The sequence below is a fragment of the Chinchilla lanigera genome, unplaced genomic scaffold, assembly GCF_000276665.1.
Source record: "Chinchilla lanigera isolate Chin_1 unplaced genomic scaffold, ChiLan1.0 scaffold00022, whole genome shotgun sequence".
NCBI lineage: Eukaryota > Metazoa > Chordata > Mammalia > Rodentia > Chinchillidae > Chinchilla > Chinchilla lanigera.
Window position 1 is genome coordinate 23,893,256 of NW_004955423.1, and position 17,326 is coordinate 23,910,581.

The following is a 17,326-nucleotide window of genomic DNA, read 5'->3' on the forward strand; positions in this document are numbered from 1 at the left end:
TTTTGGGGTGGGGACACAACCCTCATGCCTCAGCTTTCCAGAGTTCTGGAGTTGCAGGCACGCCTCCCAAGCCCAGCTAAACCACCTTATATTTTGTATTTCTATTATTATAGTTCTTATACACTAAGTGTGTGAACTAAACTGGTTCCAATGCTTTCATGCATGGACTGCGACTAGCTGGTTCTAGCAAAAAGAAAGCATTGTGTGTGTGTGTGTGTGTGTGTGTGTGTGTGTGTGTTCGCGCGTGAGACGCAAAGGAAAGTACAAAATGAAGGAGGGATTGCAAGAAGCAGAATCACTGCCCGTCCTGAGTCCGCTCTCCCTCGCTGCCCCCCAGGCCTTCAGCCCCGTGCGTGGACCCGGATAAGGGCCGCACCAGGCCCGCCCGGAGAGCTAAGCCTGTTTCCATGGGGACGGGACGCGTTGCCTAGGGGACGGAGGAGGAGCCGGGAACGGAACGCAGCGCCGCTGGCTGGACCCGCAGGTGCCGCCCTGCGAAGCCGGAATCGGTTTGAGCCCGGTCTGGGTGCGGGGCGGGGTGGATGCCGAGGCAGGAGGAGCGGGCCGGGCCGGGCTGGGCGCCTTCCGAACCGCGCGCGGGGTCAGCGGGCCCGGCCGAGTGGACCCCGCGCCCGGGCTTTAGACAGGGGTGGTACAGACCACCCGGCCTTCAGAAATTCCCCGGTGTTTCCCTTACAAACGCCCCTCCAGCCTTACGGTGGTGACGGGCAAATGCTGGCAAAGCTTAGAAAGTGAGGGATAAACATTCCTCCACACTCCCTCTAGACCGGAAAGGGCGGAAAAGCTACACTGCGTGGATCTGAGCTCAGGGCCGAGGCGATGCGTCACCCTCGGAACCACGCCGCCGGGACCGAGCTCCCTGTTCGTGGTCTTTATTCGTTTTCGAGAGCTGTCAGCAAAATACGAAGACGCAGGCGACAGAAACCAGTGTCCTCACCGGTCTGGCGGTGGGAGCTGGAGCGCAGCCCGGGCGGCTGGGTCTCTCTCGCTCCCTGACTGCAGGTGGGCGGCTGCCCGCCCCGGCCTCTGCCTCTTCCCTCTGTGTGGCCCGTGCGTCCCGATGTCCTCGCTTACAGGACACCGGCCATAGGACGAGGGTCTGTACCACCCCTGTCTTGACCTCCTATCTCCAAATAAATCCCACTCTGAGTGACCAGAACTTAGGGCTTCGGCATGTGCGTGTGTGGGGATCATCCAACCCATAATACACTCCATTTATCAACTTTCCAGGTCTAAAAGAAAAAAGATTCCCTGGGAATGCACTTGGAAGGTGAACTAGAGGAATTCAGCCAGGTAGCTCATTACGGAGGGAAAATGAATCATCAGCAGGCGGGCTGCAAGCTCAGGGCGGTCCCGGCCCAGGGAGGAGGGAACGCAGATAAAAGGTTGGAGCGGGGAACCGACATTTGAACTGACACGGCCGCATCGCGGGAGTCAACCTCTAGCTAACCCTTCACTGTCAATGCTACTGCTTGGTTCGTGGGCTGAGAGGCTCTTGGTTTGCCTGAGTTTTTCTTTAAGTAGAACTTGCTAAAGAAGCCTGCTCAGAGGCCTGTGGAATCGACAGCGTTTAGTTTTGTTTGTTTCTGTCTTCGGTGTCAGCGGTGCAAGCCTTTAACGTGAAATATTGCCCTTAAAGGCAGCTGCTTTTACGCTCTGCGGAATTCAGGTTGTGGCTCGGCTTCCGAGGCGCGGATCCCGTGGGCTCTGACATCGCGGCCGTAAACCGGGCCCGTGCATGGTTTGCCGGGAAGAGAGACTGGGAGCTCACTGCGCCCCAGCTGACAAGTTCTCCATCTCGTTGTCCTCCACCCCCAAACTGTCACGACTGACCTAGGAATTAAGAACTGAAATAAATCCAGTTTCCTTTCTAAACGGTTTTGCTGTACATTTGGCAAGAGTCACCTTATTCATCCGACTTCCTCTCGTCCTTCAGGAGATCATCACGAAGTTCATAGTTCATTACAGGCCAACCGGAACGCTTGGTCCTAAGATGCTGTGGAGTCCGCAGGCCCCTGAGTAGGCGGCTCGCTGGTCAGCGCATGCTCACTGCTCCTGGAGGGATGCGAGGTGCGTTCTCCCCTGAGATCCCGCGAGGTCCAGGTGACATCACCGCCCCACCTTTAAGCGCATGTGGGAGTACTCCAGACCCCTGTGTGCACCCTCAGGGAGTGAGATCACCTCTCCCACCCCAAGCTGATAAAGGGGACAAGATCTACTGAACACAAAGCTAACTTTGTTGTCCTGCTGTGGACACGCAGTGATGCTTACCGGGGTGACTTTCTTTAACAGTTACCATGCATTCAGGGGTTACTCTTGGGCTTTATTGGACAGTCAATTTTAGCTTTGTCTCACCGAATAAGAATTTGATAGAAAATCCAGAATATGACCAAGAAAAATTCAGAAAGGAAAGAAAACAGGATCAAAGAGGGCATTGCATGGAAGATACCAAATCACTGGATGATCGGAGAAGATACTAAATTGCTGAATGAAGTCTTGTTTTCTAAAGCCGAAGAAAATTAGTACAGGAATTATGGAAGAAGTAACCCATGTAGGAAGCAAGTAAGCAACCAGACGTTTGGAGACCAAGGTTGATGGCCAAGGGGTAGAAAAAAACGGAAACGGGATGCTTGCAAAATATGAAACTGCAGCATATAATAAGATTATCTTAGCTTCACTTAACTCTTACATTTAGTATTCTTAAAACTGTCATTGACACCTAAAAGTAATTATTTCTTCCCACTTTTAAAAAATCTGTGATAAGCACAATAATTTGCTAAAACCCATGTCATAGCTGAAGTGATTTACTCATAGCAAAGGAATTGCAAAGCAACGTTGTTTTTAAAATCACACCCATGCTGCGATGCCTCCTGCCCCTGTTGCCACCTTTGTGATGTCATCTTCAGGCCACCCCGGGTTCCCCTCCGGAATCCCGAGCCTTCTCCAGCTCCCCTTCATCATGAATAGAAACATTCCCCGGCCCGCACGGATGTGGGGTTCTGAGCATGTGGATATCCGTGAAGAATGGGTCTGTTTATAATTCTATAGTTAATTTCGTGATCTGTCCAGTTCTATTTTTTACCTAAAACCGAAATGTAATGCTGGTGCCAAAGTAATCGATTATGTGTTAAAATTTGAACTGGAGATTTCTTCTTCCTCCCCCTTCTGAAGTAGGAATTTACTGAAAGATGATGGCAGAAAGAGTTCTGCAGAAGTTAGACGTCCTGGATGTGCGGGCAAAGGCTCTCCTGGACAGACGGGCAGAGGTCTGTAAAGCAAACACCGAAATGCAATTTAATCATTAAGATACTCACATTTCAAACGCAAGTGATTCTGCTTTCTAGTTAATGATGCATTAATCTGAAGATGTAACATAAAAAGCAAATAAAATGAGAAGTCATTTATCTAATGGAATAATAAAATAAATAGAAAAAATAACCGCTAGATAACTAATGTTTATGAAATGTACTAAACTTGCCTAAAATAAAAATAAAACTATGCTATAAGACAGTAAACATGACCTCTTGTACAGTCTCACCAATGTATTAAACATAGACAAAGCTTATCTTCAGTAGATAAGAGGGTGGGACTATCTGCCGTGCTTACTGCATTAGGAGTAATTAAAATTTATAGAAGTAATTGAGGTACATTTAAAAAGGCAAGACTCAGAGTTCAAGAAAAATATTAACAAAGACTATAATTCTCAAAACCCCAATTTTTGGTATACATGAACAATTCAGTTTTGATTCGCTGGAAATCTTAAATTGTGTAGTATAAAATCGTCTTTTAAAATTTCTCTTTCTTAATGTATAAATGTAAAACTTACTTTTGAAAATAAGTTGACACCTAGTGATATATTACAAAGTTATACATAAAGAAAGTTAAATACGGAAAAATTGATAGTCTTGGGCCTTTTCCCTGTAACTTTTCATTCTGAGGAAAACAAATTTTAACAGATGGAGTTTATTCACCCACATATTCTTTTGTGCTCTTACAATAACATACATATATGCAGACACTATCCTGCATGTAAATTTATGTAATTTATAATGTAAATATACATCAGTACAGGAAGGTAGATTTTTACCTATTTCCTTTTTAATGCAAAAAAAAAGATAGTACCTCAATCACTTTGGTAATTTTTTTAAAAATTGTTTTACACTGTAAAAAAAGTAACTACAGACTCAAAGGAAGTTGCGGATAGCATGCAGGAAGCCCACGCTCTTCTCCCCGGGTTTCCTGCAGTGCTGACCTAGTGATGAGCACAGTATTAGACCCAGGACGCTGACGCTCACCTACCGCAGTCAGCGGAATCACAGGTTTCGTTCCGCTTTCACCAGCGTTTAGCCTGCATCCCTCTGTGTAGGTGCCTGTGTGCGTGTAGTTCCGGGAAACCCCGTGCTCTGCCCACAGCTCTTTCCCGTTACTTCTGGGTAGTATCCCACCCGCCACCTCTATCCCGTGGCTACTGCGGAATTGCTTCCCTCTCTACAATTTCATAGTCTTGAGAAATTTCTGTGAATAGAGCCATTCTGGAGATGGACCTCTTTGCCAAGTGCAATGGCCCTTGAGGTTCCCAGGTTTTCTTGAGAATCTTTCTCCTGCACTCAGCAAGATCCAGGCAGAGGGTTTGGCCTGAGAACCCCAAAACCCAAGGGTTCCCCTTCCCTGCACCTCAACTGGAAGCCGCCCCGGCCGTAGGAGGTGTGCTGGCTTGGGGAGGCCACCTTTATCTCCTTTCTCTTGTCCCGCCTGCCCTGTCGCTTTCCCATGTCTGAGCCGTGGGGAATGTACTCTCATACGTTCGCATATTCTGATTCTCTGGTTCTTCACAGCAGGAGCTGATTCCCGCAGGACTGAATCCTTTTTGGGCAGCAGCCGAAGTTCCCGTTTCCCTTGACTCTGCTTCTAAATTTTCATCTCTTTATTCCTCTGTTCTTTGCCCTGGGAGAAATGTATAGAGAAAGTGGGGCTGGGGATTTAGCTCAGCGGCAAAAGCGCCTGCCTGGCAAGCTCAAGGTCGTGAGTTCGGTTCCCGGTACCGGAGAAAAACCAAAAACCAAAAAGAAAAGAGAAAGTATTCAGCTCCTTAACTCACATTTTAGCTGTGCCTCTTTCTTCAGTCCACTTGTTTAAGTATTTTAACAAAGTCCTCTTCTGATTGCTGCTTCTTTCCTCCTCCTTCCTTCCTTCCTTCCTCTCTCCTTCCCTCCCTTCCTTCCTTTAGCCCCTCCTTCTCCTACTTCTTCCTCCCCATCCCTCCTCCTTCTCTTCCTCTTCCTTTATCCCATACTGGGCATTGAACCCAGGGCCTTTGCACTGAGCTACATCCCTAGGCCTATTTGTTATTTTGAGACAGGATCTCACTAAGTTGCTAAATTGCCCTGACTGGGTGAGCCTCCTGCCTCAGCCTCCCAGAGCACTGGAATTATAGGAATGTGCTAGCACAGCTAGATTTCTGCCTCGTTTTCTTTATTTTTGATTTGTTTTGCCTTGGTTTGGCTTTTTGAGGCAGGGTCTCACTACGTAGCCCAGGCTGACCTCAAACTTGTGCTGATCCTTGTGCCTCAGCCTCCCGAGTACTGGGATTACAGGCATGCGCCACCACACCCAATATTCTGCCTCTATTTCTGGCTCACACAACTAGACAGTTTGTGCGATTTACCAGTGTGGGCAGTAAGGGAATGGTGTGGAGAGAGAGGTGCCTTCTGTGTTCTAGTAACTCTGTGCATCAGTGTTTGCTAAAGTCCATGTGTGGATGTTTGGTTCACCTCTGAACTGTACAGTTAGAAGGGAGCCTGAGCTCATCTGGCCCAACAACCCCTTCCAGAGATGGGAAAAGAATTCCTCAGGTCACCCAGCAAAGGCATAAAAAAGTTCATGCACAAACGTCTAACTTGAGATCTGTAATACTTTTCTATTATTGCCTGGTGCATTAATTCCGCGTGTGTGTGTGTGTGTGTGTGTGTGTGTGTGTGTGTGAAACAAGATTAATTTTTGTCCACATAGGCTTTTCCCTATAGGAAAAGTAATTATTTTTTTTTTCTACTTTGGCTTTGCTGCAGAAAAACAGGCTTCAGAATGAAGAGAAGAGAAAGACCCTGGTTATCCCCCTGACATTTGACTTTCATCTGGAATTTGAAGAGGCTGTCGCTGTACCCACATCTAAGACAGCATCGAAGATCAGAGCAGATAAGTCATGTGACACTAAGAAACCCAAAAAGTAACTATCTAAGGATGTTACACTTTCAGCCTGAAGGTTCAAAGCATTACTTTGTATTGTCCTATATTGAGTTAAACATACTACAATTCTAAATACCCCTAGTTTATAAAATATGTAATATGACAGTTTACTAATGTAGATAGTAGTTGCAGTTCTAAATTTTTAAAGAGAGGCCTTTCTTAAATTCAATTATATTGTTCCAAATTAATGTGAAGATTCCCCGCCCCCTGCCCCCCCGCCTTTGCACTGAGCTACATCCTTCTCCTTTTAAAAATTTTTTTTAAAAAAATTTCTTTTTTCAGATAGCATCTCCTAAATTGCTAAATTGCCCAGGTTGCGCTCAGACTTGTGATCCCCCACTTCTGCTTCCCAGAGTGCTAGGATTACAGGCATGTGCCGCCATGCCTGGGTCCAGGATTTATTTTAACTAAGGTGGAGAACATATACACAGTTGTGTGTGTATATGACCTACACACTTAGTATATGTGTATGCCATTATGTAACCATGTAATATATGAACAGTGACCCATTAGATACATTTAAAGACAACCATGGTTTATGGTGGTATTTTCCAGAATACTGTCGCTACTGTTTTCCCCTCAGATCAGATCATTTCCTGCATAGCTGACAGAGGCATCCTTGATTCTGTGTTAGCGACAGGGTAACCCATCAGTGGCTGAGTAATGTTCCTTTGGAGTCCAGATTGGCTGCTGAAGTTTGAGGCCAGAGGCAAAGTCAGTCTGGGCTGTAAAGTCAGAGGCACCTGTTTCGGAGATTCGGAGAACAAGTTTGGCTTAATCGGTGTCCAGAGAACCAGAACCACCGCCAAGGACAAAAGAGGACACCTTAGTCATTTCCCACTGCTGGGACAAACGCCTGACAAGACAACTTCAAGGAGCAGAGGCTCACTTGGCTCATGGTTTGAGTCCACGGTCATCAGGCTCCAGGGCACGACCCGCAGGGTGGAGGGGGCTGGGTGCAGGAAATCTGCTTGCCCAAGGGGCGGCCAGGAGGGGGCGTCCGGGCTGGAGATGGTCACTAGTGTCAGACTTGGAAGTTACCAATCTGGGGGGCGTATTGGCAAAATGACGTAAGCCCTGTTGTCACCTCCATGTCCACTGAATACCCTACATTAGTCACTTCAGGCTGGTCTGATCAATGCCACAAACTGCCCAGAAAATTATTCCTCATCGTTCCGAGGGCTGGACCATCCAAGATCAAGACGCTGGCAGATCCAGTGTCTGAGGCAGGCAGTCCCGGTTCTCGGGCAACTGTCTGCGCATTGAAACGGGAGGAGGGGAGAGAGAGAGAGGGAGACAGAGGGAGAGAGGAGGAGAGGAGAGGAGAGACCCATCTTATGAGGGCACCAATCCCATTCATGAAGCTTTTATAATTGCGTGCTGAAGGCAACTCTGTCAGGGACTCAGGAAATGAGAGGGAGGATTTTCTCTTCCAAGAGAACGTTGTGTCCTCTTACCTGTAGTAATCGCCACTCAAGTGTTGGGAGAACGGTGGATGCTAAGGGCCATTCTGCTGAGGTTTCCATGGACGTGAGAAGTGTGCTGTTGAAACTGGAGGAAAGGTGTCTTCTTACTTAAAGTAACCAAGGACGTGGCTGAATTATGTGTGTACTCTAGTATGCTGAGAAAGGCAGAATTCATGGACAATGAAGATGGGTATTAAGAGAGGGGATTTTGCAGCAAGGTGTTGAAGGAGTGGCTTGGTTCTCCTGACATTTACAGTCAAATGTGAGGGGAAAAAATAAAGATGGAATTACTTAGCAGAAAGGAACCATTGGGCCAGGGATATAGCTCAGTGACACAGTGCCTGCCTGGCAAGTGCGAGATGCTGAGTTCGAATCCTGGTACCAAAAAAAGAAAAGAAGAGAACCATACTGTAAAAATTTGGAAGATGTTCCGCCTGCCTTCATTGTGAAGTATGAGCAAGCGTGCTGGGGACAGAACACGAGAGTGTGGTGAATGAGCCCTTGATAAGGAGCCACACATGGGTGTGAGCCGCAGATCTGAGGAGCTATCACAATAAAGAACGGCTCATGCCAGGAATAAATACACTCTCACACTGACGAAACTGCCAGCTGGGACTAAAGGAAATGGAGGAAATGGGAAACTTAAGGAAGACTTTGAGATTCTTAGCTTCTACGGGAAAAGACCCAGAGAGTTATCACGGGTGCTCAGCTGCTGTTCTCCGGAAGAGGCGAAGAGGGACGCTGGGAGGGCCGCACTCCAGGCCTGGGTGCTCACTTGTGCTTCCAAACTCCTCCAGCCGGTGCCTGTCACCCAGCTCCGGTGCCCCTTTCACATTCAGGGGCCGGTCAGCAGCTCTGCCACCCTCAGTACCGGCGTCTGTCCTGCTCCAGGGTGCTGTGCCAGGTTAACACAGCCTGGGCGGCTTAAACAACAGACCTTCATTCCTCAGGGTCTCGGAAGCCAGGAAGCCCAAGGTTAAGGGGCCAGCAGACAGGGGCCTGATGAAGCTCCTCTTTCTGATTCGCAAGTGGCTGTCATCTTTCTGCTTCCTTTTGTAGTGGGCAGATAGAGAGGAGAGAGAGTCATTCCTTACTTGTCTCTTCGTATCAGGCACTAACTCCATTCCAGAGGGTACAGTCCCACAATGCACTGCAGCCCTAGGGCCCCACCTCCAAATGCTATGGCGTTTAGGCTTCAGCATTTAAACTTTGGGGGCACAAATGCCTGTCCATAGCGACCCCCCCACTCAAGATGTTTGTGGTGCCCAACCGTGGTGTGCGATGTGACCTCTTTCACACACTCATGCCTCCCTCCCCAAATTTCTCTTAGATAACTAAACATGTGAGGAGTCAGTAAGTGTGCCACAGGTGTGCAACCGGGGAAGGCGGTATCAGATCCATCTGATGGCACCAGGTTTGGGGTTCTTTGGGAACCTCCTGTGAGCTTTGTGGAGGTTTCCCCACCCCTTCACACTAAGAAGAGAGAGGCACAGCCAACCATGATGAGTCAATGATTCACAATTCTGATGCATTACTTTTCCCTGTGTAATAATTTTCTGCTATTTGGATGCATAGAAGAATGCCCAGCCCCATTCTATTGGTGAATCTCTGTAGAATGCAGGGTATTTATTGCTCCTTTTTCTTCAGCTCTAAGGTAAAAAAAAAAATCATTTTTCACCACATCTAAGATGATGAGATAAGGACCGCTGGCGGCTGAGTGTATTAACAAAATGGACTTGCTTTGGTTTGGATCGGTGTGCCCCAAAGGTCCCTGTGTCAAAAGCTTTGTTCCCAGTTCACAGTGCTATTGTGAAGTGGCGGTACCTTTAAGAGGTGGGGCCTATTAGGAAGTCTTGGGTCACTGAGGGCGTGGCTCAGAGGGAAAGGTAGGAGGTTGCCCTTCCTTCCTTCCTCTCTGCTTCCCACCACCATGGTGTGAGCAACTTCCCTCACCATATGTTCGCCCTGTACTGTGCCACCACAGGTCATGGGTTGAAATTTCCACAATTATGTACCAAAATAAACCTTTTTTGCCATTAAGCTGATTTAGCTCAGGTATTTGTTGCTACAGTAACGGAAGGTGATTAACACAGAATCCAGTACTATGCAGGATAAATGTCAACTCCACTATGACTAAATGGAATAAATTTTAGGCATAACAAAAAATATCTTCATTGTAATTATTGCACATGCACTATGTGCCACTCACTGGTCCAGGTGCTTAGAATATAATAAGACAAACACACAAGTATTCCACCCTCAGAGTTCATGGTCTACAGTAAGGTGGGAAGACAGGAAACCAAATACACAAATGATCACATACCACAAACCCACTAGTGAAAAATTCTATAAAGAAAAACATAATAAATTAAGGAAATTAAGATTACTATTTCTGATGGGTAGGGGACAAAAAAATCAGAGGAGAAAGAAAACCAAGCAGAGACAGGAAATAAAGGAGTAAGTTGTGTCAACATCTCAGAATATTACAGGCAGGGGAAGAACAAATGCCAAGGTCCCTGCGAGTTGCTTGAGCTCTTTTCAAACAGCTAGAAAATTCACTGTGCACCCCCCCGTGGAGGTTAGGAGAGAAGGGGGTGCAGAAGGGATCCGGGGAGAGTATCAGTGAAAGCTTCTTTTCAAATCCCAATGAGAAAGGAAAGGGAGGTTCTTTCTAGCAGTGAGACTTTTTAAATTTTATTCAAGTCTGATAAATAGTGGAAGAGAAATGTCAATCATCATTCACAAGTGTCCCTGTAGCTGCACTGGCCATAGAATACGAAGACAAGAGTGATAGGGAGAGCAGGCAGACGAAGGCTAGAGATGCGTAGGGCTGGTTCACACTGACGGGAAGAGCGCAAGGAGTGAGGAAAGAGGTGGTAGTATTCGGAATACCTTTCAAAGCAAGGACCAGGTGGGATCTGCTGATAGATTGAGAATGGGAGAAGAGAAGTCAGAAATGCCTTAAAACTTCATAGTTTTAATCTTCTGGAAGAATGAAGATGGAGAAGTTGGGAGAGGAACAGACAGGGAAGAGGTGATAACAAGAATTCGCCTTTGAATATGTTCAGTTGGAGACACCTAAACATGTCTAAGTGCAGGGTCACATAGGCAACAGGATACATAAACCTGGAGCTCAGGAAAGAGCTTGGGTCTGGGTGCCAAGCTGTAGATGATATTTAAGGGTGTGGGGTTGGCTGACATCTATCAAGGACGAGTGAAGTTTGAGGATCGAGTCTTGGGTTGCTCCAGCATCCAGACACCGGAAATATCATTAATTATATAATGCTGTTGTGGGAAAAATTGAAACAACAGTAGCCAGGAGCTCAGGAGAAGAAGGGAAATTTTATTGACCCTAGCGTGCCCCAGAGGAGTGATCTCCAAAGTCTGAGGCATTGATTACAGAGACCTTGTCTTATTTATGGGGTGGCAAATAGAAGATACGAGAGTGAGACAAGCTTTTGCGGAAGGTTATGCCACAGTGGGTGTCGTGTGGTGAGCACAGTTGTATACAGCGAAGTTGTTTGCAGTACATTCACAGAAGCTTCAGTTTGATGACAAAACACATGATTTAGCTGAGTTCAGTGGCAGAGAGCAGAGGGCCTGCAGCTGACTGAACAAAGTGGCTGCAGTTAGGGCAGGATTTCTGCTTCATTGCCACGAACTTCCTTGCCCACCACCAATAGCCAGTTGGGTTAGTCAGGGTTTTCCAAAGAGACAGAACCGATTGGCAAGGAGAGAGGGGTTAGAGGGACTGGTTCATGGTTCATGTGACTTTGGAAGCGGAGAAGTCCTGGACAGGCTGCTGGTTGGGAGCTAGGGAAGCTGGCTAGGTCTGGGAGCCCTAACCCAGGGCCAACGTCCGAGAGCCCAGTGGGCGGCTGGTGTGAGTCCTGGGGTGCAAACGGCAGACAGCCTGGAGTTCTGATGTTGGAGGACAGAGAGTGTATCCCACCCTGCTGGGACCTGGTCGGTTGGGAAGTTCCTGGCCACCCTGAAGGTGGGTCCTCCTCACTCGGTCCCCTGACTCGCACTCCAGTCTGTCCTGGACACACTGCAGACACACCCAGGAAGACTCCTCTCCCAGCTTCCAGGTAACCCCTAATTCCATCAAGGTGATGCCTAAAATTAACCACCACAAACCGAGAATTGGAAGGAGGGAAATTCTGTTTGTCATGCGACAGTGTTGCGATCCTCTCTAGTGTACAACTGTGGTACCTGAACTGTTCCTCCCTCTTGGTTCTAGCACTTTGATTCATGTCTGGTAGTGACCCCGATTTTACACTGATCTAATTGCAGCACACTTTTCTGAAAGGGATAGTCACGTCCCTTGTGAATAATAGTGTCCTTTAGTGCCCTTGACCCTATTACAACGGCACACAGCAAGCTCCTCTCCTCTACTTTAAATAATCATCACTAATATAGCCAGCTCCCGCCCAGCCATAATCTGTTACACTTGATACTATAATAGTATTAGCACCACACGCAAATACAGCATCCAAATCTAAATGGCTGAAGCTGCATATTCCTTCAAGTTTGTTTCATAGATTTGTTTTGTGAATTATTTTTAATCTAGAATAATTTTTATTTCCTCCAGGTTTATTTCCCTCCAACGTCAACCTGAACCTATCAAAAGTGATTTTGAAAAGTCTGATTTGAGGCCACATATTGTCCCATTAAATATAAAAAATCAAGAAAGTAAGTCAATAGGTAGTGCTTTGTGTGACATATGTACTTCTCTTTGACTTATTAATGTTGCTTTTCATATTTTTTATTAATGTGTATCTTAAAATTCCTGATGTCATTGAAAGCATTTGCATGAACAATAAAGAAGAATTTACCAAAGTGAAGGGAGATTAAATATCACAATGGCAGTTTATAAGATCACAAGATGCATTTTAATAAATGTATTTTCATGTTTATGGGGGTCATTTTTCTTTCTTCCAGAAGGAAAATACGTTTCCTTTCAGCTCAGTCTTAAGAGTTTCCTTGTCACTGGTAAATAGAAGTCAAATTCAGACAGCTTGCTTGATGGAAGCCCGCTCTCAGGATTAGAAGTTTGGGGGACTGGTGAATTAGGAGCCAGTGTTATGGGTGCTCACAGGATTTGAGGGTCCCGTGTGGCCTTTGTTTCGCCCTCCCTGCCTTTGTCACAGTGTGTCACTGTCTTCTCTGGCCACGGCTTCTTGTTCCCACTCTGCCCCACAAAGCCTCTTTCCTGGGTCACGGCTTGTGATCTAACACTTCAAGCGCTGTGTTTACATGTCTCTCTTGCCTCAATTCTTTCTTCGCCTCCACCCTCCTCTGGCCTGGCCTCCTGCCCCCACTATTCCACTGAAAGCATGACGACCAAGGTTTCCCGTGACCTCCATGTTGCCACATCCATGGGACATTTTTCTGTCCCCATTTTCTTCCACCTCTCAGTATGTACAGCTGGCTGACCCTCTTCCTCCTTGAAGCTCTCCTCTTCGGGCTGTGAGACCCACAGCTGTGTTCCTGTCCCCTCACCTCTCATTTTTCTTCATTTCTCGTCTCCATCCTTAAAGTACTGTACTTGCTCAAAGCTAATCCTGCGCCTGCCTCTGCTCCTGCACGCTCTCCTGGTGATCATAGCCAGTCTCACGGTTTAAAATATCACAGAGATGCTATTCAGCCTTTCGATTCTCCCTGTGGTCAAGTCAGATGCCTCCATCACACTGATACCTCCGTTAACCCCCAGATGTCTAGAACAGTGCTCCTGCCTCTGTCACCCCTCAGCTCCCCCCGGCAGCTTCCTTGCGCATGCCAGACCACCTTCTGCCCGGTGGCACACGCCTGCGACTCACAAGCCGCCTTGCACGGCCTTTCTCTCAGCCCCGAAGCTAACTACCAGCAAGCCCTTTCCGTTCTGCCTCACCTTGAATTAATCTTTTGTCACATTTTCACGGTCACCACCCTGACCCATATCGACATCCTTTATTTATACAACCGCAGTAGACAGCAGGTTTTTCTTCTTTCATTCTTGCCCTCTTTCTAGTCAGTTGCCTTCTTTCTGGTTAAACCATTTTAAATTAAGAAATAACATACAGAGAGAAAAGTGTGTCGGGCATATAAATGCCTCCTATTTTGTTTTCAGAACCACTTCTTAAGTTCTATCTACTTTGAGCTCCAGAGAACTAACTGTGAGCTCTGGGACACATGCTGGCTTTGTGTACAAGTGTGTGTGTGTGTGTGAGTGTGTGTGTGTATGTGGCACTGGACATTGAACCCAGGACCTCACGCATGCCAGGGAGGTGCTCTGCCACTGAGCTACAATCCCAGAGGCATACAGGTGCATGGCGTAATGATCATCATAAACCCCACACCTGTATGAAAGGACACAGGTCGAAGAAAAATATCGCCAGCGTCACAATTTTTTCCAGCCTTTCTCTTCTTTGTCCCTCAGTGTTCACACTACGGGGTTCCTCTGCCTTTCTTTATGTGCACAGCTCTCTCTAAAGAACCAGCGCATCTGTTTTTCTCTGATTTTTAAAGAACTTTATATCAATATAATCACACTTTCTGTATTCATTTGTATTTGCTTTTTCTCCACATTGTCTTTGAAAAGTTCACTCATTCTGTGTGGAGACACAGTTCTTCTGCTTTGTGTGTAAAATATTCCACTGCACGAGTTTATCACAAATGATCCTCCACCCCATTGAAACTGGGGGACTTTAGTGTTTCAGTCATTACGATGCTGAAACGAACGCTCGTGTTCATGCACCCTGCAGGGGACATGAAGAGCATCTCAAGGGCACATACGCAGGATTTTATTGCCGGGTGACCTTATCTTCAACCATGACAGGAAAGAGCAAACTTTCCAAAATGTTTGTGCCCGTTTACACGCCCACCAGATTTGTGAGTTGTTCTGCATCTTTGCTAAGGGTTGGAATTGCTAGCTTTTAAAATTTTGTTAATCTACTGGTTTATGTATAATGATACACAAATACAGTTTAATTTGCCTTTCTTTCTTTCTTTCTTTCTTTCTTTCTTTCTTTCTTTCTTTCTTTCTTTCTTTCTTTCTTTCTTTCTTTTGCACTGGGAATCGAACTCTGCACCTTGTGCTTGCTAGCCAGGCACTTGTGCCGCTAAGCTATATCCCTGGCCTTGATGTGCATTTCTATGTTTACTAGTAAGGTCAAGAACTCTTTATAGGCCTATTGATCAATTAAATATAACTTCATTAATTTATATTTATTGAGTATAAGTATATTAAATGTAAAATGTACTCTTGGAAATCATCCAAGTTTTAGTTCACATTAAAATTCAACTTTTGTCCTTTTCTCACTGATAGAAATGTCATGAATATCTTTTCTTTTTCAGTGAGTTTTCTCTCTTTGGGGGGGAGTTTCTTTTCACTCTTTGCAGGGTCTCTGAGAAACAGCAAGTTTCTACTTCGACAAATCCAAATATACTAAATCTTTCCCTTTCTGAGTAGAACTTTTTGTACCATGTCTAAGAAATCTTTCCATACTTTATGATCATAAAGAGATTTTCTTATTTGTCTAGCAAAAGACTTGGAAATAAATTTTGAGTGAGGTATGGGTCTAATTTAATTTTTTTCATATAAATACTCAGTTTATCAGCATGTTATTTTTAAAAAGGCTATTCTTTCCCTAACTCCTGAATCTTTCTTCTGGGGTTTTTATCCTTTTTAAATAGATTATTTTGCTTCTTCATCAGTACCACCCAACATTAATTTCTATAGTTTAAAATTCCAGAGAACAAGGCTTCCCACCATGTTCTTTAAGACTATGATGGCAATTTTCTGTTTTCCACTTTATGTCTTCCTTGACCTACTAGCTGTTTAGAAATACATGTCCTAGTTCCAACTATACGGGGTTTCCTATTTATCTTTTTGTCACTGCTTGCTAGCTCAGTTACTCTGAGGTTAGAAGGTATACTCCACATGGTGTTGTGATAGGATTAGTGGGCGGGACTTAGCGTTCTATTAGGCAGTAGGGACAGAGGCCTCAGAGTGGAGTCAGAAAGTCCAAAAAGGAGGCTGCTGGAGAGGGCCCTCCAGGGACCACACATGAACATCTGCATGTGTCCTGCAGCTGCCTGGGACCTGCCCAGAGCGGGATCAGACAGACCAGCGCTCACGCATGGGCCCCGCACGGGTACTGTGTGTGAATGCTACACAGAGTGAATCCCTAACAAACGTGCAGTCCGTAGGATGGAGATTACATTTCTTACACAACAGACTGAGCTCCCTTCTAAAGCTGTTAAAAGCCCCAGACAAAGAGCTGTCCTGGGAATCTGACTCCCAGCCCCTCCCAGTGGGAGGTTTACTTCCTGGCCTTCATCTCTTTTGCCTTGTTATGCCTTCATACCTTTCAAGTACATTTGCTTGGACCCTACCTCCTCTGTCCATAGTTCCATTCTGTCACTGTGGGCATGACCCCGGTGTTTGGTAACAATGTCAGTCCTATATAATAAGTTCACATCTGTATTCCTACCCAACATACAGTCAATTGTAAATGCATCTCTATCTCCTTTGAAATTTTATTTTGAGACAAGGTCTCTCTAAGTTGCCTAGTTTGGCCTCAAACTTGCGATCTTCCTGCCTCAGCCTGCTGATTAGCTGGGATTTTAGGTGTCAGTGCCGCTATGCCTGGCTGTGTGTGTCTCTTAGGTCAACACTTTTTGCTGTGTTTTTCAATTCATCCATATCATTACTGAGTTTTCTGCTTGCTTGTTCTACCATTTACCAAAAAATTTCAGACTTATTTTCCTTGGGGTGCTGTCAAATTCTGATTCATAGATTTTAGTATGGTTTAGTCTGTTATTAGTTAAATAAAAAACTAGAATTATTACATATGTCTAGTCAGTTGAACCTTTATTAGGAAGGCCTGTCTTATTACTCAATGTTAGTATCATTATCTTTTTTAGTTAGCAGTCAGTATATTTTTTCATCATTTTATTTTTAAATTGCTAGGACATTATGGTCTAGATTTATCTCTTGCAAATATCAGATTGCTAGATTTAAAGACTCTAATTCAATTCTCTTCTTTGGAATGGAGCATTTAATCTACTTAATTACCGGTATCTTTAGATTTTAATCTGCCATCTTATTTTTTCTACTCTGCTTATTGCTTCTTTTTCTATCCTTTGTGTTTTCTTCAGGACTGACTTTTCAATTTCCCTTTTCCCCTTTGCTGGTTTGTAAGTTATGTGCTCTGTTTCTATTCTTTAACTGATAACCCTGGATATTACACTACGCATTCTTCCAAATCTAATATTGAATTATAGATTCCTGAAGCTATTTTACTGTAGTCTCACATTTACCATCTGCCATTTCTGCTGTGCATTTTAATACTGCATACTTTAAATACAGAGACATTATTCATATTTTAAAATGCAATGTTTAAAAACTTTTGTAAATATTTATAGTTTCGTAAGGATAAAGACAATAATTTTGATGTAGCTTTTTGTTTCCATTTCATTTTTCTTAAATGGACCTTTTAGCCGAGTGTGGTGGTGCACACCTGTAATCCCAGCACTCAGGAGGCTGAGGCAGGAGGGTCGTTGCAAGTTCAAGAGCTCAAGCTCAGCCAGAACTGCATAGGGAGACCCTG

At 45.3% G+C, this 17,326-nt stretch overlaps 1 protein-coding gene across 9 annotated transcripts in view; it reads left to right on the top strand.

The window, feature by feature from the left end:
* The first annotated feature begins 447 nt into the window (after positions 1 to 447).
* The window catches only part of LOC102005272 (chromosome unknown open reading frame, human C1orf141), a 42,528-nt gene continuing 25,649 nt past the window's right edge, over positions 448 to 17,326 (top strand). Inside the window, exons 1-5 of one of the 9 annotated variants that reach the window (XM_013514492.1) lie at positions 1,252 to 1,314; positions 1,958 to 2,091; positions 3,196 to 3,287; positions 6,087 to 6,244; positions 12,325 to 12,425. In XM_013514492.1, coding sequence (XP_013369946.1) covers positions 3,210 to 3,287; positions 6,087 to 6,244; positions 12,325 to 12,425 — 337 coding nt within the window. In that variant the 5' untranslated portion in view covers positions 1,252 to 1,314; positions 1,958 to 2,091; positions 3,196 to 3,209. Of the gene's footprint in view, positions 485 to 1,251; positions 1,315 to 1,852; positions 2,092 to 2,604; positions 3,029 to 3,192; positions 3,288 to 6,086; positions 6,245 to 12,324; positions 12,426 to 17,326 lie in introns of those variants that run through there. The other 8 variants (XM_013514491.1, XM_013514493.1, XM_013514490.1 and 5 more) reach the window with 8 other exon arrangements.